This window comes from Clinocottus analis, unplaced genomic scaffold (assembly GCF_023055335.1).
Source record: "Clinocottus analis isolate CAN_PGR_092001 unplaced genomic scaffold, fCliAna1.0.p SCAF_20, whole genome shotgun sequence".
Lineage (NCBI taxonomy): Eukaryota > Metazoa > Chordata > Actinopteri > Perciformes > Cottidae > Clinocottus > Clinocottus analis.
In genome coordinates, this window is record NW_027175932.1 from 10,969,426 (window position 1) to 10,994,937 (window position 25,512).

The following is a 25,512-nucleotide window of genomic DNA, read 5'->3' on the forward strand; positions in this document are numbered from 1 at the left end:
GCATGTGCCGATTCCTCGTGGCTCCTCGCAGATCTGCGGAGAGCATCGGGTTTGCGTACGAGCTCGGCTAATTTCTTTGTTTTGTTTGTGTTGCTCGTCACCTTACATTGCCGAGGGAGAAAACGTTGGAGGCAAGCGGATATTTTTGGTACAGGAGATCAATGCATAAAGAAGAGCTGCTGCTCAGTAGTCTCATGGAGATTCTCCCCCAGACGAGAATGCATCATTTTAATGGGAACACACAGAACATCGTGCACAGAAAAGGGCTCAGTGTTTATTTTGGCATGTCGTTAAAAATCTTCAGGATGACATATTGTTCATTTCTGGGAGTTTTGTTTGTGTTTTCGCTAGAAAAGATGCACTTTTATGACTTAAAGGACTGAGGATGACGTGTGCTTTAAAACAATTTTAATTGAAGTGACAAAGTCAGTTCATGTCACTTTTGCGTAATTTGTTTTTGGGGTATGAAATTGAGACTATTCTTGATCTGTTTGTTTGCAGAGCTGCAAGCCTAAATGGGACAAGTTTAAACTGTCACCCTTGATAGAAAGTGACACCTCTCAGCACCCTCTACTCGCAAAGTGACAAGAAACCCTCGTAAGCAGGACCTGAATGAGGTGGTCCGATGTCAAAAAAGATATATATTCTTGATCTTCATTTTTCATTTTCGAAGACAAGGAGCAGACTTTCTCAATAAAAGAATAATACAAACTAAATGAACTCATAACTAGAGGGAGGGAGAAAGTGTAAGGTTATTAAACAGTAACAATTGAGTTCACTATGGAAACTGGCTTTAATAAGAGGGTGTCTGAGGGGGGGTCAGAGGTGAGTCAGGACTGGATTTGGTCCAATTACCTGGACCTCTGGGAGCCTGCAGTGATTTCATAAACTGCACCGAGTGGAAGAAAATGAAAGAAAATGCTACAATTATGCATCAACTCTGAGGTCAAACTGAAGACCCCGAATATTGAGGAAATTATCCAACACTAAATCCATTAAGATCCAGGTCTGTTTCATAAAAACTAGTAATTTCCTTCCTGTTGAAGCATATTAAATAGTTAGTTAGTGAAATCAGACGACGCCGTATTTACTTGGAATGAATATCTGAGAGTTCGGGAACATTGAGTCCAAAAGAGAGAGAGCTGTAAAAAAAAAAGTAAAAACAGTTCCTGTTCCTGTAACTAAACTCGATAGCTCGGAAAAGCCCCCCCGCCCCTAAACTTAAAGGTAATAATGTGAAAAGGTGAACAAAATGCCAAACAGAATAGTAGAAAGAAAATACTAGCCAGCTCGCGAGTCAGCAGTTAGCTCGCTGGCCACCAACGAGCCCTGCTAGCGGCCTAGCGGCTACGCCACCAAGCCTGCGGCCTCCACCAACTCAATACGAACACCTATGACTGAAGGCCATTTGCAGCGACAAGAATAAGCTTTCGATCCTCGTTCGGCATCATTACACACATCCGATGACAACACGCTCGAGGACCAAACCACAGTGCGCTGCAATGATTATCAGGTTGTATTGAAGGCGTGTTAGTTTGACCTCTATTGAGTCGTTCTCTTCCTCTGTATAGCTACAAAGCATACATCACACCCCCCCCCCTCTCCCACAAGCCACCGTCATTTACATAAGACACCCCGTGTCGAGCGTTGGCGCGAAGCAAACACGAGAAGGTGTGATCTCCCCCTGACCCCGTTCTGAAAATGGCAACACGGATCCACACTCGCATCACGCTTCCATTTCAAAACCACTCAGTCGGCACATTGATGGAGATTGATGACGTCAGCCGGGGAGAAAGACAGACGCAGCGGGAAAGAGAGAATACACATTTCATGGGTACGTTTATGTGTTTAGTTCTTGTAATTGCTTGTCACCAACTTGTCAGGCAATCATTTACACCCATCACCAGCCAAAAGTGGAATAAATCCAATCCCTGAAACCAGACTCCGGCAAATAAATTGCAGTTTCGACTCCATCTCCCTCTTGCAGTTGATCGCTCCCCGCTGTTCTTAGCCCATTTCAAATAGGTGATGATGAGAGTACGCCGATGACTCACGGTTGACATTTACTGACACAATGCAGGATCCTCTTGGAGGCTGCTGACTCTTGGGAGTTCACAACATGTGGTCCTAAAGAGCCCACACTGGCGGCGTAGCGTTTTCCTTTGCTACAAATCACACATTTCTGCAAACCATTTGCAAATTGTTTCCAAGTTTCGTGTCTGCTTTGCCACCTTTCCAGAGCAATGTGAACACGTTTGGCTTCTGCTGCCGTTTTAAACTCCTGCCGTTATTGCAAGCGACTTTATAATTGCGTGTGAGAAAGAAACAGTGAACCTGAGAGTTGGCATACTGCATACCTGCAGGTTGAGCAGTGGCTACCATTGGTTGTGGCTGGTTTCATTAATACTGGGGACATTTGAAGCAAAGAGAAAGGCTTCATTGTCATTCTGCAATGTTGTTATACAAAATGGTATAATGCAACAAACCAACTTTTACTTCTGCCCATGAGACACTATGCATGTTCTACAAGTGCCTTGACTTTGATACCAGATGTTCATCTGCAAAAAGTCGAACCTCAGGCGATATACCTTTAGGAATAGCAGACCAGACACAGCTCATATCAGTTATATTTGGAATGGCACAAAAGCCCTTTAGGAGGCGCTTTGTAGCAGTATCATTGCTATGTTTTCAGGTAATCAAACCTGGAAGGTAAACAATGAGTCTGTATTAAAAGGCCACGCTGCATTATTTGTGATTCATGTGCCAAAACCTGCAAAACGACTGATACGGTACTTAAAACGCTTTCTTTTCATTCCAGAGAAAAACAAAAGGGAGCTACCCGATTGATAGAGGAGGTCAGACGCTGCTGAAGACGTTGATTATGACAAACCTATGCGTGTGTGTGTGGGAGAGTGTGGAGAAGAACTAAAGGGAAGGTTTCCCTCGTCGGCAAGACGCTCTTTAACAGAGTGCCACCTATTGACGGAGCGCTGATCTCATTATGAAACTTAATAGTAAAGATTGAGAGGGAAAACTCCACAGTACGGCAACATAGAGAGAGAGATTGAGCGAGTAAAGTGTAAGTGTAAGTGTGTGTTAGTGGGCAAGCAGTAAGTGAGTGGGTGCGAATGAACGAGCGAGTGAGCGACTCACTGAGTAAGAGACTAAGTGATGAGGTGTGAGAGAGGAGAAACAGAAGGAGGAGAGGGAGGAGGGAAAGAGAGCAGGAAGTGAGTGAGAAAAGGATGGAAAGGTGAGAGGAAGAAGGAATGTTTGGAGAATATAGAAAAGGAGGGATGTGGGTGTGAAAACAAGAACAAATGGACAGACAGGAAAAGATGTGTCTGGAGAGACAGAAAGACAGACAGAATCTCATGGGAACTGGCCTATTTTTCAAATGAATGCATACGAACATGGAGCTGCCTCACATTGATGCCTTAGAACAAAACACATTATCCCAAATAGGAACAGTGCAGATTGGATGTTCTGATTCAGAACTGCACACACATCTGTCTGCAGATGTATATCACCATTAGAGACTAAAAACACACCTTACTCTTCCAATTAACACATGCACAAGGCAACGCCTCTGCAGCAGTTACAGAAATCAGTACATGCAAATACAATGAAATGTGAGGGTTAAAAACAGTACATAGATGTGCAAGTACATCCTGCACATCTATGGTCCATCCACGAAAGTGTTTTTTTTAAAAAATGTATTCTTCTCGGCACATATACATATATATATATATATATATATATATATATATATATATATATATATATATATATACACATACATACATACATACATACATACATATATATATATATATATATATATATATATATATATATATATATATATACATACATACATACATACATACATACATATATATATACATATATATATATATATATATATATACATATATATATATATATATATATATATATATATATACATATATACATACATACATACATACATACATATATACATATATACATACATACATATATATACATATATATATACATATATATATACATACATATATACATACATATATACATATATATATATATATATATATATATATATATATATATATATATACCAGTCATACATTGTCTTCTCACATCTCCACGGTTTAAACTATTTAAAGGCCCGGCACACAGACACAGCTGTTTCCAATATCACCACTGATTGCACCTCTGCTCAGGCAGAAGTGAGGCAGCGGCAAGGAGCCTTTTTTTTTCTTTTCACGTCACACATTTTGACCCGTAGGAGAGGCACAGGTGTGACTGATCACACTAACGAGGGCTCTGTTCTGTTCAAGCGCCCGCCCCCCCACTGAGAGTGACAGTTCGCCAGCGGGCAAAATACCAGGACCCTGAAAGCAACGCGGCTAAACGACATCCAGCCACCACTGATTGGATTATTTACACCTGCGCTTTTCCTACCGCGACAGGTCAAAATGTCGCCAGGAAAACGCTGACAGAAGGTGTGAGTTGATAAACTAAACTAACAGAACTAACTGTGGGAGCGCGTGTACACGCACAAGTCCTGAGAAGCGGTCTAATCAGGACGCACAAGTGAAAACCCCCGTGTGAATGAGTATATACACAAAACCACTCAGAATGAGCGTCGGCCTATCAGACTGCTGTGATTTCTCCTTGTTATCCTCGGCTCCCTGTGATGCACGAGCCTTCTGCTAAAATATGTACTGTATACACGGCGTGAATACCGCTCCGTCGACAGAATAAGCATGTTTCACAAATGACATCTTGCTATTTAAGCAAATGAGATGTTTGTGCTGAAGGGAGGGGGTGATGCGTTTCTGTGTGCATTTGATTAGAGGAGGAAATTAGAATATTTCTCGTTATAGAGGATCTCGCTGCGACGCCATTGGAGACAGTGGAGGAGGTTGGCATGATTAAGCTGCTTATGAAGCATACTAACACACAGGAACACATAAAATAATGATCTCAACATGCACATACACACCCATATACACACACACACACACACACAACTGAGTGGGCTCTGCCAGCTACTTGCGGTCTTGCCAGCAGCGTGACCATGTAAAAACTGGCGTTTCGTGACATTTCCGACATGACATTTGTCTGTGGGACCATCTGTGAGGGCCAACTGGCCTGTGTCACTGACAAAACACCTAACTGCCCACTGACAACAACTCACGCTCGTATCATATTCTATCAGCAGTGTTTTCAATAATAAACAAATCAAAAATGAATGCAAATTAGACAAGTCTCCTTTGTATGGATTGGTCAGAAGTTGGCGCCATAAACATGGATGTAATCAGCCAGTAAACGGCGAAGGAGGAACAAAACAAGTCGCTTTGGCCATCTGACAAATCTACAAGAGGTAAACGGGTCGATGTTTCAACGGCAAGTTTGAAGTGTCCTTTTATGTAAGCTAGTATTCTTTTTACCTTTTTTAAAAATGTGATACATCAAAAATGTGCATCAAAATACGCAAACGGGAACAGGGCGTGGTTCCAGGCACTACTTGTTTTACAATGTTAGGCGTAAAGAAGTATGAAAAGTTAAATAAGTATCATCGTGACCACAGATGATCAAGATCTATACGCCGACTACCCTGCAGAGCTGGACCTTTGGCCAACCGCTCCACAAGTTGACTGCAGCTACATGCAGCCTCATAAATTATTACTCTAACATGACAGGAATACATTTCTCTCAAATGATGCCTTGTTACAGAATGTACCAAAGGAACAGCAAAAAAAAAACAGAGAGAACACTGGGTTTTTTCTCACTCTTCCTTGTCCCTTTTTCTGTCTTCCTACATAAATCTATCTCACCCTCCCTCTGCCTGTCATCCGCCTTGATCCCCCTCCACACTTCCCTCCGCCTCATCACCATCAATGTCATCTCTCCTACCGCCCTCTTCTTCTTTCCTCTGTCCTACCATATCAGTCTCATTTTATTCCCCCTCTCCTGCTCAATTCGTCTCTCTCCGTCCTCTCTCCCTCCTTACTCCGCCGCTTTGTCAACAGTCCGCTGACCCGGCCTGACAGGATCCAAACAAACACACAGCGGCCCCCACCAGCCCACGGTGACCTTTACATGCTGGATTATGTGGCTAATTCAATCAAAAATGATGCAGTGGCTAATGGGAAGGGGTGCTATCTAATTGACCCACTGCTATACCACACGATTCCACATTTACAAGTGGACGGCAAAGTGGAGAAGGTGGAGGATTCGGAAGAGAAATGGCTCCATCACTGGATGCATCCATCTCTTTTATCTATCTACGTAATCTATAAACCCATCCATCCTTTCATCCATTGGCAGGCAGTCAGGCGGAGAGGCATTCAGGGACACCGACTCATGCTGGCAGAAAGACAAGCAGACCAGACACACACCGCCTGACACTCCTCTGGTTCCTGAGAGATGTATTATTGACAAATACATCTCTCATCACACAGGCTTCCACTGACCGGAGAGAGAGAGGGAGAGCGTGTGTGTGTGTGTGTGTGTGTGTGTGTGTGTGTGTGTGTGAGAGAGAGAGTTAGGGCAGGGAGACACCTAATAGTGTTAGGTGTGTGACCATGTGCGTGTGCTCACATACCTGTCATGATATTCTGTTCAGGTCTTGTCTGTGGTTACAAAACAAGCCCCTTAGCCGACCCGACTGTTCCTGCAGGTTTTTCCATCAATAAGCACATACACATACCGACATACACATACCGTAGACTAGGTACAGCCAATACTGCTTTATGGATTTTTATGGAAAAATGCTATTGGATGGATTGCCATCGCTGTGGAAGTTTTCTGACTTTGTCTCAGCACTGATCTCTCATGCACACAAATCCCTCCTCCTCTTTTTAAATGTCACTATCTTTGTGGACTTAATTTAGACGATTCTGTGTGTTGTCTTCGGTCCAGATGTCAAGCAAACATCTTTCCTTTCACGTTAAACTGTAGTTAACTGGTTTCCATCTCATCAAAAGCCTGTGCACCCACATGGTTTTGATTCAATTGGACTAAATGTTGGCTTATGAAATAGAAAAAGTTTAGTGAAGGCAGGGATTTTCATTACTTGGTTGTGACCTCACAACCCTGCAAAAATCCATCTGGAATCATGTTTTACTGTGATTTTATGGTCACAACTTTGATCTTTTCATCTTGGAGGTTATGTAAACTGCTCCATCTTACATTGGTTTAATAAACTGCTGTTTCCCGCTGCTTTACACCAAGTCTGTTCTCTAAAGATTATACAGAGAGTCCATCAAAAAAGGGACTTGATCAACTTGGACTGTTTCATTTGGATGAGCATGTTGTTAGTCATTTTGAGTTTGAGAAGAGGAAAGAATGATAGGAGCTCACTAGGCACAGCATGTGATGGGCGACCACAGTGGATTCACACATCTTCCATCAAAGTGGAGTGGCTCCATCGCACCCCCGCTCCACTTTCAGCCTGTCTGTCACAATTTGCTCTTTCTGACAGGCCGACCGGCCTCTCCGTCACCTCTCCGTCACCTCTCTGACTCTCTGTGCACCTCAGAAATCCAATTAAAACTAACAACACAGATCAAGAAAAACAAATAAAGAGTAAATGTTGGACCCCAACCAAATTCGTATGACTTTGTTGAGGAAAAAATAAATAAATGTAAGATTATTACATTTTACATTATGCTTCAATTACAATATAGTGACCATGACACGTATATAGAGAGCCAAAGTCACGGCCCTACCAGTAGACCACCAAGAAACTGTTTAGGTTTAAGACTCTGAACATGTATAAATAATAAGACGACACGGCCAAAGGTTGTGGAAGTGACTCCATAACTCTCTCTGATGCCTGTGTTTCGTACCAGGAAGTCCTCGCAGGAGCGACGGGTCTTGCACGTTTTTCCTGCCTCTCGGCCGAGGAAGCGAGTCGGCATGTTGGCGACGCCGACGTACGCTGTGCAAAACGAAAGTCGCCGTTCATCGCGCAGGTTTCACACAAAACTAAATGTGACAAATTTAAATCTAGGCCGAACTGAGACGTTCTTGACTTGCAAAATTATCTTTTTAAATTGACAAAGGTCATATGGGTAATCCATGTCATCTCACGCCGTTGACTATTGTACATATTGTTGAAAAATAAGGTCCAATTTGGGACTTTGCCGCCCTATCACATCGAATTAGTTTCGACGTTCACTGGAACAAACAGAGCCTCATCTTGGAACATTGTATCCAGGTCACCTCCAACGTCCGTGGCTTAGTACGGTACAGTGCGATATGTGAATAATGTTGCGTTGAACAAATTCATGTGAGTTCACGGTGACATATCGAGAAGTCCTCTCAGTTACCTGCAAGTGCATTTAACAGACTGGGATTCAGACATGTACACGTTTCGTGAGGCTAACTTCAGTTTCCTTTATTCCCTCGCTGACGGCCAGGGGAGAGCTCACTTACTTCCAGCGCAGGACATCGAAAGGAACAATGCGTGAATATGAACTCGAAGGCACCCTTTGTGTGAGCAAGAAAATCTGTGAACTCCATCAGTCCGCTCCTGTCAAGTTTCCATCTGCTGAGTGACAGACAATATGCGCTCGCTAGTTCGAGTTACACATTTGTGTTGTTTCTTTTCTCGTTGCCGGTCTGCCAGTTTACGCTCACTGACCTTTTTCCTGAGCCGAGCCGGCCCAGTGGTTTAATCAGGCAGAGCAGCTGGGGACAGGGAGAGCGGGGCTTGTCTCTAAGCCCGGCTCTCCAGACCTCCTTGTATAGCTCAGCGGCTAATAGGGCTAGCCTGGCAGCTTCACACGGGGACAAAAAGGCAGGTGGTAAACAGACGGGCTGGCAAAGTATACAAAGGGAAGAGGCACACGAGGTGAGCGACAATGCTGGAAAACAGAGCGCTGTCCATAATAACAAAAGCAGACATGGATCAAAGACATGAAATGATTACAATGCTGTATGATTTTTAAGACTTTTAATGGCCTGGCGTGTCATTTCCCCCTCGCCTGGTTGACCAGACACTCTCAGAGATCGTGTCTGGAATCATTTCCCCCCCCCAGAAAACACTCTGAACTTGCTTAAAAGTACTACAAAGCGTGAAAGTCCCCCGTCCTGCACACCTGTCGTCCCTTTTATCAGCTCTGCCCTGCTGCCCACCTCCACAGCTGCACCATGTTGACTATTAGAGTCCCGGGTCAACTCTTGCATTGTCTGCCGAGTCAGCTGGTTGAGTACGAAGCTCCCTCAGGAGAACCGGGCCGGTCTCAGCTGTTTGCATTGTGATCCTAAAAGGTTTTTGATATTGTTTCTTGTGAATCGCAGCACATTCGCAGTCTGGACCAGTGTTTTCACTCTTTTGAGGACTAGAAAAGGTGTCTCTGCCACGACTGCAGCTTTAATGGACGATTGCATGAACTCAACCCACCACTGGCTAACCACGATCTCGACACCAATGGGCTGTAAAACATCATAAAACACACTTTAAACTAAAAAACAAGCGCAGATGAATGCCGGCAATCGTTGGCTGTACATAAAGTGCTCTGAGAAAGTGCGAGTCACTGCACTCTAACTAGAAAATGCTGCAAAACAAAAGACATTTATCCTTAACAATTGATTTTCAGCGGGACGAGATGTTTAATGTCAATTTTTAAGGACGTAATTATCCCCAAAGGAAGCCGTAGAGAGTGTTTTTGCAAATGAAAAGGGCAGTCAGATTTCAATTTGTAGAACAGACACATTTTAATGCCAGGTGACAAACATCACACAATCTTGATCAAAGATGCATCAGTGCGTTGTGTAAAATGGGTCACCGCTGCACAGATAAACAGCAGGCGGACCTTTTCAGAAAGACGGGCAGACACACAGAGACAGAGAGGACGGATGGGGAAAGTTGTGACAGATTAAGTTTGTCCCTTGTGGTGTTCATACTGTTGGCAACAGGAGATGGAGATGAATATGCAGGAAGAGGGACCGACATCCAGTGAAACATATTTATAGAGAGACTGATTTGTGTGTCACATCTGCTAACCACAGCTGAATATCACACTTACGCAAACGCCCATTACACACACACACACACACACACACACACACACGCACACACACACACGCACATGCGCAGACCCCAAAGTCCACAGTCTCACGTTTCATGCGTGCGGACTCGCACGCGAACACAAGGCCGCACTCGCCCTGTCGCTCTCGCCTCCGACGGTTGCTAAGCAACAGCAAATATCCACAGATTGTTTACAGAGCGAGTAATATAGTTGATCTCAAAGGGGAGAGGAGACGGAGACGGATGACACAATCTGCTCGGATGGAAAGATAAAAAGAATAAAAGGGGAAAGGTGGTCCGTCCCCCATCGCTGGCGGGGGAGCGGCGATGCAACGAGGCGACCGCTCCCCGGTGTATCGTGTGTTATGAAGGATGAAAAAACGGCTTCATGATTTAATACTGTGCCGCTAATCCAAATACATCTGTCAAGATCCCCCCTTTGTGTTGAAAGGGACGGCTGGTGACAGATGCACTGCCGTGTATCATCCTTGTTTTGGGTAACCCGGAGGGCGGAGAGAGGAAAATACATCTGCACTTCCCTTTTTAAAGGCAACAGGATCAAAGATGAGGACAAAGTCACACAGCCGGAGTGGAACATGTACCTTTTCTTTTTTTTTTGTGTGTGAAGTATGTTTCAATAGATTATGATTGCTAAAGTGTTTATGTACTTAATGGTTATGCTTCTGTTACTAAGTGTTCAAGCAGAAAACAATGTTGTTTAAGCATTACACACATCTAGAGTGAAACATGGCCTCATGTACTTCTGTCTGTCATATCAAGGCATCAGCATTCAATTCAAAACCAGTTAAAAGCTCCTCACAGTAACTTTAAGCTACAAATTAAAAGGACCATATTCTAGTTTGGTGCATCTAAATAGGACACTATATCACATTTAACAAGATTTAACAACCCTGGAAAGTTATCATGGCAACAATTATTTGATCTAATTACAGGTAAAACATGAGCGGCCTGTGTGTTTACAGACAAATCATGTTTTCTGTCTAAACATGGCTTTGAGTGTCAGTGAATTTAATTTGGTCTGAATTGTAGCGGAAACAATTCCTTGCATATGCTCCTGCTTTCCATTTCCCTGTGTAGTCGGGCTATGTGCATGTCATTTTGGAAGTTGGCCCGGGTTTATAAGCAAAATGATTCCCTGGTAGCTCAACCCGTCCCTCCAGGTAACTAATTTGAGCAACAATTTCCATTTCAATGGTTTTCCAAAATGAGGATGTTTGAGTTTTCCCCTCATGTAGCAAAGTGAACTGAACTAAATCCATGAATGTAAGACAATGCTTCATGTGTCCTCAATCAACAGCCCTCTCCAACTGCACTGAACTGTGGCACTGAGCGCTTATCTCTCTGGACACATAGTACGGTTAATTGGTCAACTGAGCCGTGAGCCGCTGTTTGGCTGCTCTGACATCGAGGCAGCACTTCAAAAGCTTTACTTCAAAAGGGAGGATGTGTAGTGTGCTTTAGACTTCACTTACTAGATGAGCAGGGTTCGCATACAGTGTTCCCATACTTCATAACCAGCTCATAGTGCCTCTCATTATGCGCTGACCATCGCGGTTTTGAAAGGTCTCTTGTCACGACCCAGCCGGGAGAAAAACTCGGCCTCGTACCGAGCGACCGTGGTAAAATTGCGTTGGATGTTTTCACTCACATGACCGTGTTGATTCCCGAAAGCTGCTGGAACATCTGAAGACCGCAGCCCACCAGGAGGGCTCGCCGAGTGGGGGGGTAGGTCAGCATCCTCCAAATCACAGGGCCTTCTGCGGACACAAGCAAAGACACGACAGGAAGTCATTTTGAAACCCAGCATGTCTGCAAAAATGACACGGAGGGCCGAACAGACAGAGGTTCACTCCAACACCAGCTAACCGCTGATGCTAACAAGAACCAAACTGCTGAAGGTAACAAGAACCGAACTGCTGACGCTAACAAGAACCAAACCGCTGAAGCTAACAAGAACCAAACCGCTGAAGCTGACAAGAACCAGACTGCTGAAGCTGACAAGAACCAAACCGCTGAAGCTAACAAGAACCGAACTGCTGACGCTGACAAGAACCAAACCGCTGAAGCTAACGAGAACCAAACCGCTGAAGCTAACGAGAACCAAACTGCTGAAGCTAACAAGAACCAAACCGCTGAAGCTAACGAGAACCAAACTGCTGATGCTAACAAGAACCAAACCGCTGAAGCTAACAAGAACCAAACCGCTGAAGCTAACGAGAACCAAACTTCTGATGCTAACAAGAACCAAACTGCTGATGCTAACAAGAACCAAACTGCTGATGCTAACAATGACCAAACCGCTGAAGCTAACAAGAACCAAACTGCTGAACCTAACGAGAACCAAACTGCTGATGCTAACAAGAACCAAACTGCTGACGCTAACAAGAACAGCATAGTGACAGCATTGTGATTTCTGAGTCTAAAACATCTACTCTTTTTCCTACTTTCATTTCTTTAAATACTACGTTACCACCAGAGGTTGCTTAGTTTAGCTTAGCGCAATAGTCCAGGAAAATACTACTCCTTGCCAAAAAAATATTCCAGCGCATGGGCTCTCATAAACTCTTAACTTGTTGCTTTGACACTTTTTGGTTTGTACGGATTTAACAAATGCGTATGCTGTGTTGATTGGTGAGCCTCAGAGGAGCTCGGAGGCGGATTTAGTTCCTTTCAGACGGAGCAGGGCAAACAGTTTCTCCTTTTTTTCCACTCTTTGTGCGAAGCTAAGCTATGTGGCTGCTGGCGATACCTTGATATTTAGCGTACAGACATCAAACTCTTGGATAGAAAGGAATTGAGCATCTTCCCCACAACGTTGAACCATTTATTTCACACAAGCAAAAGCACATTTACTTTCATGGGATCATCAAGAAAAATATCCAATCTGTTCATATTTTCAAAGCCCACACCTCTGCGACTGCAACCATCTGCCCTCCTGACATTTCTTTGCACAAGTCACAGAGGCTTTGTTCGCTCCAGGGATGCTGCGCTGTTACTTTGACCTCCTAAGTGTAAAACAAAGTCTCTCTTGGGAATCAGCATAGCACAGCTGCCTTTTTTCCTTATCCTTCTTCTTTCTTTCCTATTTATCATATGGTGGATATCTCAGTTTGGGGTAAAAATTAATATTTGAGTCCCAATTGGCTCAGCAACTGGAGCGCAAACTGGGATCTCCAACACACACAGACACACCCGTCCTCGGGAAGGAGAAGTCTTAATGGGATGAGAGAGCGGCTGGACAGGCACAAAGCTGTCAGATAAAGAGGGAGACGCACACTGTGCCGAGAGATCAGACAAACAAGCCTGAACACACACGGGGAAGAAACACACAGGTAGGCTGTCGTGCCACTGTGTGACTGTGCAAACACACAGCACATACAAACCTATCATAAAATAAGGCTGATGAGCCTGCACATATGAAATGACACACACATACGCACACACACACACACACACACACACACACACAGGCTGATTATTTGGGAGCAGCTGCGTGTGGGAGGACTCTGGACCAGCGAACATCTCCTTTAGCAGTTTGACAAGCGCAGTCTGTAAAGGAGGCTCCCGCTGACACACAAACACACTCCAGCTTTGCTTTTCCACGGCCGACTTCTCAAAAGAAACGTTACCGTCTTTGATTCGACTCGATCCTAAAATGCTGAAAGAGGCCTTTTAACTTTCCGCAAACCCTCCACACTTTCCCCCTGCAGGAGCTGCTCCTTGTCGATTTTAAAGAGAAGCAGCCTTAAAGAACACTCTGAAGCTGCTTAAAACTTAACTTGAGTCTCAGTTTAACACGTGAATTAAATTAAATGTGTATCACATAAACAGGTTCTGCATATTTTCTTCTATGTTTATGTTGTTAAACTAGCAACCATGAGGTTTGTATGACAGAGATTTAGCTTTATCTGCCACATGGACTCGGCTTCCTCTTTTTTTATTTAGGCTAATTCAAAGCAATTTATGTCTAATTATACCATCTGTTCCAAGAAAAATAGTGTGTTTACTGACAGTTCCCCAACTTTGTTACCACACAGGAAAGTATTACAAAATTAGCATGGATTGGAAAACAGGGAGAAAATCCCACTAGACAATGAAAAAGCTTTGAAGGCTTACTATATAATCCAGTCACTATAGTAAGTAAACAACCGATGAGTAAGGTCGTATATAACATAAGATTATTGGTTTTTCATTTGAAGCTACCCAATGACTGAGTGGCTGTGACCGGCAAATTCATACTACATATGTGGATCATATCACAGTTTACAGCTCAATGTTATGCAGCGCTTCCAATCAGGGACCATAATGTAATTAGTGTTGCATCACAGAGCGACACAAATAGAATAGAGTACTCAACTGGCAGCCAAGGCCTCGGTAAAGGTCTTGTGATGATAACATATTTACTATTAACAGCCACCGTGACTGTGTGTTGCCGTCCACTAACTCCATCCGTTTGTGCCGTGGCAGCTACAGGGAACAAATGGTGACTGTGGGTTGATCTGAAGTTAGATGTAGCCATATAAGGCTGAATAAATATACAAAAGATTCACTATTGTCATCAGTACTTAATAGTGGTATATGAGCCCTGATCTTTATACATAGATAATTAAGTTATTGTGGATGACGATGTCAAAACAGAAGATTTAAAGGGCGCTCCACTAATTCACATTTGAAGTTTAAAGTGTTGTATATGTCTATAAAAAGTGTATAGTCTTCTGTTTCTAAAGATTGGAAAATCAATGGTGTCAAAGAGAAGTTATTAGAGATTTTTACAAAAGCCCTGTTTTTAATGGAACAGGAGTTATAAAGCTATGAGCATTTATTATGCATGGCCCATCTAATGAAATACACTATCCAAGTGCATTATGGGAAATGTCGTAACACGCTTGCCATACATAGATTTCAAGTGAGGATCTCTGACCATGCTTTTTTAACTGTCCGATGTTTTTCTTCAGCCTGTCGGGCTTAAAAATATTTGAGAAAAATAGTGTTAAAATTAATAGAAGCTTGTTTTTGAAAATGATAGGTACTTTGTTTTTTGTTTTTGTCAATAAGCGACCGTCTGTCTCCGTTTCAGCTTCCAAAGTCAAGGTTTAATGTGAAGCATCGATCTAACCGCAGACAGTGAAGAGGAAGTGATGCGTTTATGGGCTGAGCCATTTCCATGGCGCTAACGTGGTGGAGTTTGATTGGTTGATCCCTGGAGACCAGAGCAGAGGGCCGTTATCTGATTAGCTGGCAGGGGAATCAGGATTCATGGGCCGAAGTCAACTACGGAGAGAGTAGAGACCTGATGGCTGCCTGAAGGAGAGCTAAATTTACTCGGCCAAACACACACAACCATGGAAACGCACACATGAAGCCATTCAGATACAATCAATCACACAGACACGCCGTCTTACTCCCTGTCGCTGCCTCGGGGGTCGACGATGCGGTACATACGTACATCTTTCTACAAAGATTTCAAACGCAAATAGACACATTCATGCATAATCGTATACATGCACAGAGACACAGTTTTAAATACATGCACAAAGGTTCCCAAAACACACATCTCCATTTCCTCAGCTGAACACCAGCCAGCTGTAATTCAATCAGATGAGACATTGAAGAAGAAAGATGGAAATGGAAAACAAGCCAGCCAGCTAGCAGCGAGACACAAGCGCGCTGATTAATTCTCGCAGCGCCGGCCGTGATTGCGCGTCATTGAACCTCTCCACCCATATCTGCCTCCTTTCAATCCGCCTACACCGCAATACCACTACTACCTTTTAAACTTCCAAGCGTGAGACATCCAGGGTGTTTGGATCAGTGGTTCTCAACAGGTGGGTCGCGACCCACTAGTGGGTTGCGGACCCGTTTTTAATGGGTCGCAGGCCTTTGCTTGGGGGAAGAAAAAATAATAATAATTCTATTTTTCTTTGTGCTTCACAGAAAATGTTAAATTGACTCTAAAACCTAAAGTTAAGGAACCACTAACTGACTTTCATACTATTGCTCGCGGTCTGTATTCACACTTGTGGTTTGGATGTTGCTTGCAGGTTTTCAGAGCTTTTCAGGCATTTGAGGACATTCTGGCTGGATTTTAATCCAGAACACCGGCACTATGGCAGACTTGAAATGTACATTTAAGCTTCATTTTTGGGGCAACGTTCTCACGTAGCATCTTCACATGTGTCAAGAGTAAGAGGCTCAGACGCACAGACGGATGTATCCGGTCATTTTTCAAAATAAAACCGGCCTTGTTTTTTGTTTTTTTTTCATTTTTTCTGTGCGGTACCAAGGGGATGTTGCGTCTCTCGCTCACAGAAGACATTTTTGAGAGTGATTCAACAGCATGGCACCAAAATGTAAATCCTTTAAAGTTTAAAGGAGTACACTGACATTGTTTTTTATTCCCATGTGACAATTATGCACCTGGGCCGCAGAGTTAGTTTAGGTTCTGTTACTTATCTTATTGTTTTGTTATGCACCTTTAACACCCATACACACACACACAATCACACACCCAGCATGTAACACTACTGTCTCCATTCTATCTCAGATTCAAACTGCACCATCTTTTCATTAAATACATTGGAGATGTTTATAATGTTCCTCGATTTGGGTCGCGGCTTGTCATTAAGGGTGATGGTGGGTCCCGGAGCCAGACCAGTTGAGAACCACTGGTTTAGATCACAGCGAGATGCACGGACACCAGTCACAACAAACCGTCCTTCATGAGCGATGAGCACCAGTGTTGATGTGGAAACCTAGATGGAGGCAGCACACACACACACACACAAAGAGAAACACACACAACTCACTACAAAGGCATGACTCTTTTCTGAAATCAATCTACCCGTACGAGCTGTGTGATCATCGCTCCGCCATCGCTACCTGCACAGATGCCCTTTTGCTTTCCCATCTTATCAGCGTTCGGTCCAGCAAACGCTGATCGCCTTACTTCAAGACCACGATGTGTTTGTAAAGTGTTCGAGGGAAGCCCGGGATGTGTTTTTAATGAGAACCAGGCCCGTCTCCCTCTCGCTCGTCATCGTTGTCTTCCTCTTCTTCTTCTCCTTCTCCTTCTTCTCTTTTGATATTCACCGAAGGATCCGCCAATTAGCTCTCTTCCTCGGCTACCTGCTTTCGGGAGACACCCCGGCTTCTCCCCGCACAACAACCCCCATGGCCAATTAGAGCGCCCGTTTGGCACCGTCGGCCCTGTCAGATGTTTCTTTTCATTCCCGCTTATAAATATATAAATACGCCGTTGAAATACACACTTTCCAGGAAAAAAAAAAAGAAAATCTGCAAGCATCCATCCGCGAGACTTGCGGGTACTGATTGGTATAATCCTTTTGTAAATCAGTGCTATAGATATGGGTCAATGCGGCGGGGAGCTGCTGTTGAACAATGTGCAATCAAGGAAACAAAGAGGGCCCGGTGACCCCGGTGGATGGACGCACCAGACGAATTAGGAAGATAGAAGTCAGGGTATAAGAGAATAGCTCTTTCCATCCATCCAATCACTGTGTCGCCAGTGAGGAAGTGGCTTGAAGGGTCCCTTACATGACCGGGGCGGCCTGCAGATTGCCTGCTCGGGCTTCAGGCCTTGATTGCAGCCCTCCAACCAAAACCCCCATGTCCCCTCTAATTATGTCTCCCTCCTTTGTACCAGTCTTCTCTCCTTTCTCACCTCTCCTCAGCTCCCCCATCAGTCGGATCATGACACGTCACATCACAGTTACACGGTCAGCACAGGTCAGGACTAATGGGGAAGGGAGGTGAGGTCTGTGACTGCAGCGGGGGTTTTGTGGAAGCACGGCGCAGCCCGATGGTTGTCAGGAAACGACCGAGAGGCGTCTGTTTCTAAAATAATGATGCTACCACTGAATAGCAACCATGGCATCAAGCTCAAGGCAAAGCTTTCATGCAAAAATGCTGTCGTGTTAATAAGAGCCCGAGGGTCCAACTAATTAGAGGAGCATTTAAAATCAGGTCACAAGGTACAGATCAAGAAAGAAACATGGTATAAATCCCCCAAAAACATGTCGGGTATCAAATTAAACATGAAAATCAGCGCTGGAATAATATATAACCCCCATGTACAACCTCTAAACACAACTCACACATTAAATAGGGTGAGGGCTTAAAGGTGAGCAGATGTCACAATGTTGAAATGTGTGAATGCTAGAAAGAAGAAAAATAAACTGATGCCTGCATCTTAACAAACCTTCAGTTCAATCATTATGGCTGAGTTAATATGGTTGTCATCAATTCCCCTTTGCAGAAACCGGTATTATCTACTCCGTCACAGCCGTATTCCCTATGAAGTGTTTATGTAAAAACATAAAGCGCATGTTCTGCTTCACAGCTCTGTTTGAACGATTGAGAAGGATTATGATCGCACGCACTCCGGGGTTGATGAAACCATTATGTTCAAAGTGGCCACTTATGTACTTAATCCAGACCGTGGACTGTGCCAGTAAAGATTCATGTTAAATATGTATTTTACTGACGTAAAGAGAGGTTATAGCTCCGTGAACTGCAGTCCTCCCGCTGCTCATAACGACCTTCCTGGATGTTCTCTGCTGTGTTTGTTTATTAGAGGCTGCACATCTGTATTGTGAGTCGTTGGCGGCCCGTAGCGTCCACTGGCCCGCTCTCACATCAAGTGGAAGCATGTCGAGCGGCCCGTTGTTCTGATGATGTCCCGTAGAAGCTGTGTGGGGTTGTTGTTTTTTTGAGGGGTGTGGGGGGCAGCAAGGATCTTGATTAGTGCATCTTAAGTGGAGCTGATCAAATCTTGTCAGTGTCTGCAGATGCAGGGGAGCAGCTGTGTTTGTCTGAGGCCACCGAGGGGCCAGCGGTTGCCAGGAGCCGAGCACCATGACGGATGAAGAGATGGATGAAGTGAGTGGACGGACAAACACACACACACACACACACACACGCACACATTCTTCTTCACACTTGTTGTCTTCAGCCCCGACTGACACTAACCCCGAAGGACGCACACGTGCTTCTTTAATGCCCAAAAGAGACGGCGCCTGATGTTGTGGAACGCAAAGGAAGGGACTTGAGGTGCAAAGAGAGAATATTTTGAATCGAGGAGAGTCGCTGCCTCGAAGCTTCGGAGTTTCAGAGTGTGTGTGCGAAGAAAACCAGCTAATCGTATCAAAAGGGATCGATCAGTCCAGCGTTTGGGGGGGGGGGGGGCTGTCAGTCTGTCACGCTGCTTCTGTAGCCGGGTGGATAAGCAGAGGCCGAGGATAGGAAAAGACATGGGAGCAGTAAAAAAAAACAAAAAAAAAAAGAAGCCAGAGAAGTTCATCCATTTTGGTTTGGAAAGTGCTGAGAATTTACCGCCTCGTTACGCAACCCCCGAGTCAGATCATAGCGGCAGAGCTACCTGGAGTTGAGAGGCGGACATGACAGAGGGAAGGCGCATTCATTTTTAAACATCGTCTGATTTTTTTCCCTGACTGAGATTTCTATTATTCAGCGGTTGCGCGTTGTCGTTCCGTCCGTCATCCAGTGAGCAGCAACGCAGCAAAAGACTGTTGGAGGAGAAGTTGATTTTTTTTTCTTCATCTCGCGAACAGAAGTTGTTTCCTGGCCCGAGATGACGGCTCGCTGGGTAAACTCTCCATCTCCCCGTCTGCGCGGCGCTCGCCGCGCGTTGAAACGAGCGTTACGCAACAATCCGCTACTCTTGCCAGCTTGACCCAAAACTGGTGGGTAGTTAGTCCTGAGGGACGTGAGTAAAGAAGAAGAAAGAAGTGTGTGTGTGTGTGTGTGTGTGTGTGTGTGTGTGTGTATGACAGAGAGAGAAACGACAGAGCTTGACGGCCTAAGGGGAACAGGCAGAAACACACACAAACACACAATAGGCACACACATTTTCCATTTCATATCTCATTATTCTGCAGTAGAAAGCAATCTTTCTGGACACACACACACACACACACACACACACACACACACTGTGATATGCATTTCATAATAGCGCCATGAGGGAAGGGGGGAGAACTGCCTTTGAACTAAATATACACACAAATTACACATTCAAATACTGTATTCCTTTTCTTTTCACACGTCTTATCTGGCATGTGGGGATTTTTGTCTCCTGCAGTCTGAGGCAACTCCTGCGCCGCCCGAAATTCATGATCACATTTTTAAGTGGTGAAATAATGCCGGTGGCCTGCCCGAGCCCTCTGCGGAAGAAAAAAAAAAAAAAAACCCATACTGCACAAAAAAAAGAGGCTGATTCAATATCCATCTAGCCATGCTAGACAAGCGCAGAGGAGGAAATCATGAAAGATCTGCCATCGCACACAACTCTCCTCGCTCAATTATTAATAAGCTGCTTAAAACCTACAGGGGCGCAGAGGAGCGGAGGCTCTTTTGTTCTGTGTTTGTCACTGCTGATGTTCCTCGCTGATTGTTCCACAACACGCTGACCCCCCACAAACTCATTGGAGTTAGTCTTCGGACCGCTGACGGGTGTTGTTCGCAATCTTTTAAAAAGGAAAAGGATTTCGTTCTAACAGAGGAATCTGGTGATCGGATACACCGGCGCTCTTTTTTTTGTCCGTGGGGAAAAAAAGAAAAGTTCCTCCTCGTGGTTTTAATCAGACAAACGCGTGTGTGTGTGTGTCTTTTTGTGTCTCTGCGTGCAGTGTGAGTCCACTGGGTTGGAGGAGGCTAATCAGGACATTTCTGGCAAAGAAGGAAAAAAATCTCTTAAAATATAAAATGATCCCTTTTTAAATGGAAAGGAGAGAGGTTTTTTTTTAACACACCCACCATGACTCAATATATCATCTAAATCTACTGGGTATCTATCTGACAAAGCACCTTATGGACTTGGACTTTATATCTATATGAAGTCTTCAAGTCTCCCGGACCACTTCGACCACTTTACGTGCCGATCACACGCAGGCTCAAGCAGACGCCGCCATGCAATGCGCCAAACCTGCCCGTCGGGATCCCAACAACTTTGGGTTCAGGACCTCGCTCGAGCACGCTCCGAGGAGCCGGGATTCGAGGTGGACCATGCCTCCATCTCCTGAGCCTCCGCCGCCTAATATGTTGGCCCACCTGCGGCTAAAACACACACCCCGCTCAGTATTTACCATCCCGGCAGCTGAGTCAACCGGCTCACTGCCAGGACTCTGCCGGGCTCGGTTCATCTCATCACCAGATATTAACGAAAAGAACACCAGGCGATAATGTCCACCGTTTCATTTCCCGTTATAGTTTTGTTTTGAGAAGTATTGGAAGATATCACTAGTTTGTGTCCTTGACGGAGTGCCTGCTCTTAACTCCTGAGTCGGGAGTCGATCACCAGACAGATGGCTCATGTTCTGAATGCAGCCGGTGGGTCCAATCTGAGCGGAGGACGAGCGATACCAAACCCGACTCACAAGCGGACTGATGGGAGACATCAGCCTTTTCTCATTGGTAAAAGAGTCCGTTAGGCAGCCGGCGAGAGGGATGTGAGCTCCATCTCAAAAGGTGCAGAGATGACCTTCATGTCTGTCAGGTGCCGTGACTTGTGGTCTCAATCTGAGCCGCCTCTGCCACGGAGTCAGAGTCACTTCGATTGGTCAAATACGTTCTGATGTGAGAGAGGAGGAGAGGAGAGGAGAGGAGAGGAGAGGAGAGGAGAGGAAGGAGAAAAGAGAGGGAAGGAGACAGCAGGTTTGGAGGAAACAACTAAAATGAAAGCACTAAATTAAATTAGAGGAGCGGACAGATGAAGATCAGATGGAGAGGAGAAAAAAAAGGAAAGGAAAGGGAGCGAGGAAGGGAGATGAGAGGATGACAACGAAGGGGCAAGGAGGGATTTATGTGCTGTCATGAGGCTGAGGGGGGAGAAGAGGTGAGTGGAGAGCCACAGGGGGAGGGAACCTGTTGTCATTGGAAACAGCAGTTGGCTGGTTGTCATCTATATTTAACCTGCTGCTGTTTTTAACTGCACGGCATCTTAATAAGCTTTTTGAGTTCAGATCATTCTAATCTGCATATGGTATAAATAGCACTGGGGAGCCTCTAAATTGGCTTCCACAATAACCACAGGGAGCAACAAATCATGTCACCGTTGATAATTTAAAAGGAAAAAAAAGAGTAATTCGCCTTAAATGCAACTAAAAGGGAGGCCGACTCTGATGTGAGGCGTTCGCCGATGAAGAGACTCCTTCAGGGACACAGCAGCCGTCACAGATTGAGAGTCTCATGTCTCATCTGGAGCTGTTCACCGAGAGGCAATGGGAGTTTATCAGCAGTGAACTTTTTTTCACATTTGATCTTGTCAAAATCTTTTCAAACAGCGTCTCCTGTCTGAGTCACGCGTCTCCTCCTGTGTAATCGGCCTTGAGACAAACTGAGTGGGTTTTAACCGAACAATTGGACTACACAGCGGTTCACAAAGTACCCAGAGAGCTAAGAGACAATTAAGTCAGCAAATCAATGTCTGATTGATCCATTCAAGCAAAGTAAATATTCAGAACAATGTGTGCGGAAAGACAAAGCGACAAATAGAGGCGGCGGCGGGAATAAAAAGGGAAAAAGAAAACCGGATCGTGTTGAGAGTCAAGAGGAAACGGCAGAGAAGTTAGTTTCAGCGGAAAGATACGAGCTGCGGCAGCGAGATAGAGGGCGAATGAAGCGCTCCCTTCAAAGTTCTTATCGTGCGTCTGAAGCGCCGGCTCGGTGATGTGAGGAGGCCTCGAGGCGCTCAGATGTGGAGCGAGGAAACAAATGTGTGCTGAAGAGACGGTGAGATCTTCAAGAGACGTGTCTCCTGAAGGCAACTGTGCTGCTGTGATGAAAACACGGCTGCTAGCGCCGACTCCCCTCACATTTCGGGGGTAAAAGGTAAAGTCGGAGAGTGTGTGTGTGCGCGTGTGTGTGTGTGTGCGTGTCAGGATGAAGGTATATGACGGATAGAACGAGAGAGAGAGAGAGTGAATCTAAACTGATCCCAGGTATCTTTAGAATAATCAAAGTGAAACATCTTCCTTTGGCGGATTTTCTTCATGGCGCTTCAGCTGACCACGCCCGTCATTGCACGTGGGTGTGGTCAGCGGTTATCACGCGCTCTGATCCTCTCTCTATACACTTGTAGTTTTCCAGCAAATACAGATCAGAGCGGGTGGTAACCGCTGACCACACCCACGTGCAATAACGGGCGTGGTCAGCTGAAGCGCCATGAAGAAAATCCGCCACAGGAACCTGTTTCACTTTGATATCTTCACATACATACATATGTATGGGGCTAAAACTGAACGCGGCAGAAAGCCCCTGTCGTTGCCACGTACTTTAGCGCACAAAGTGATGTGGACACACGGTCGCTTATGAGCGGACACGGAGGAACGCTGGAAGCCGCTGGAATGAAGTCTCAAGGACACAACGCTCCAAGGTTTGATGAGACCGTGCCGAACATGTATGCTGATGAATAAGCCTCCACGGGTGGTTCCAGCTTTCGCTGCTACATTCACAAACATGTGTGACACAGACACACACATACACACATCCATCTATCCATTCCCATTGGCCATAAATAAAATCTCTACAGCCATTTTGAAGTCTCCTGGTAATCAATCTTCTGAGTTATTGAGATTTATGACGTTCCCAGCTGCACACCTGCATTAATGCAAATGAGGGTCTTCCTTAGGGGCACACACACACACACACACACACACACACACACACGCACACACACACGCGCGTGAGGGGCTTGTGGCAAACAGGAAGCATAGGCACCGTTACCTATATCATCTGAATTTCTCATTTCAATGTTCCCCATTAAAACCTATTTGGATAATAGTTCTGCCAAAGATAATTTACCGCCCTCATAACCCTGCATTCACAGATGGAACATTTGAGTCATAACCATTACTGTGCTTGTTAATTTCACTCAGGGCTCATTGGGGCCTCTGTACCCAAAAGATACCAGTTGAATGTAATTAAATAAAGCATCTCTGGAGGAGCCGCAGGTTCATTGCTGTCGGCGCGTGTGGATTCTTGGAAATGGCATTTTGAGAAGAACATTGCCGTGTGTTCAAGTAGCCTCCATTTTCAATCACACCGTGCCCCGAGATTCAAATGAGGGGAGCGAATTTCCTCCATTGTGGGTTGACAAGAGTGACGATAACTCAAGGCTGATGAATTGCAGCACATTGAAAGTCCTCCTCAGAAAGAAGATTATGAACTTGAAACTCGTCTTCACTTCTTTGTTCTGTATAATGTTGCTTCACCACATGAATTATTTACGTATTCAAGTGTATTTCGGTGAGTTTATTCAAACAATAGGACATATGCTTCAGATGCTACGGGTTGCAATGTGTCTTTCTGTTAATATGTGGCCAGGTGGTGGCGAGCTTAGCTCAGCTTTGAGACTGGAAACAAAGGGGGAGGAGCCATTATCTTCCTCTTGACTTTGCAACAGGGCGAAGACATCAAACTTTTACATTTATACATTTAGTTTGTTTTGTTAAACTAGTATTTAACAGAAACATCCATCCTCTATGTAGAAATTGCAACTTAATTCCGCCTATTGACTTTCGATTAGCGCGCTAACTTCTTAGCTCTTCTCAGAACTTTCAGCTTTTCTTCCCCGGCTGGAAAGTGAAAAAAAAACAACAAAAAAAAACCAATCCCTATCCCTGACGTGTATTGAGCGTATATTGATTTTTCAACAAAGAGCAGTGAACACCGTGGACACCTACTCACGCCTGCCAATGCGTAGAAGATCCAGTAAATTCGGCAGCCGATGAATAACCACTTCACGACGAGTAACGGCAAGAAAATATTGAATCTGGACTTGAATACATTCATACTTTGTGTTTGTGGACTCACAAGTAGGCCGCGATAGAAACCAATTACTGAAGAAAAGGGAAAGTCAATCCCCTAATCTCCCCTCCCTGCTTTCATCGGCAGCAGCCCGCCTTGCTTTGCATCCTCTGCTAATGCATCCTCCATAATAATTTCCCAGTTGGGACTTTTGGTCTCATTTCCCTGCACTCCACACAGCGAACCCCCCCTCCGGCATCGGCTCCTCCGTTTAACGTGTCGCTTCTAATCATCTGATTTCAAAATATTTGCTTGTGTTGCACCCTCGTGAGCATATTCGTCAAGTGGCCTCTCCGGGTTTGTTAGCGCACGCGCACCGAGAGGAGGAACAAGAGGCGGAAATGAAAAGCACCGGAGCAGGAAGCGTATTGATAAGACAATGCGTCGGGCTTGTTTGGTTTGATTTGAGAGGGGAACAGAGGTGCGCTGGTAAATAGCGCTGCTCAGGAAGATACCTTCAGCTTCAAGCCTTCCCCCTTTTTTTTGACCCATAACGAAATCAATAAACTTACATTCGCGGTAGTGAAGAGGCCGTCTGTTGACTCCTCAAAGCCCCGGCCTCATTACGAGCTCTTGGTGGAGTTAAACAGACCCAG

The 25,512-nt window shown here is 44.8% G+C and overlaps 1 protein-coding gene across 1 annotated transcript in view; it reads right to left on the bottom strand.

The window, feature by feature from the left end:
- The window catches only part of LOC137791642 (proton myo-inositol cotransporter), a 51,083-nt gene that overhangs the window by 7,563 nt on the left and 18,008 nt on the right, over positions 1 to 25,512 (bottom strand). The window contains exon 4 of the mRNA XM_068586742.1: positions 11,721 to 11,829. Coding sequence (XP_068442843.1) covers positions 11,721 to 11,829 — 109 coding nt within the window. The remainder of the gene's footprint in view (positions 1 to 11,720; positions 11,830 to 25,512) is intronic.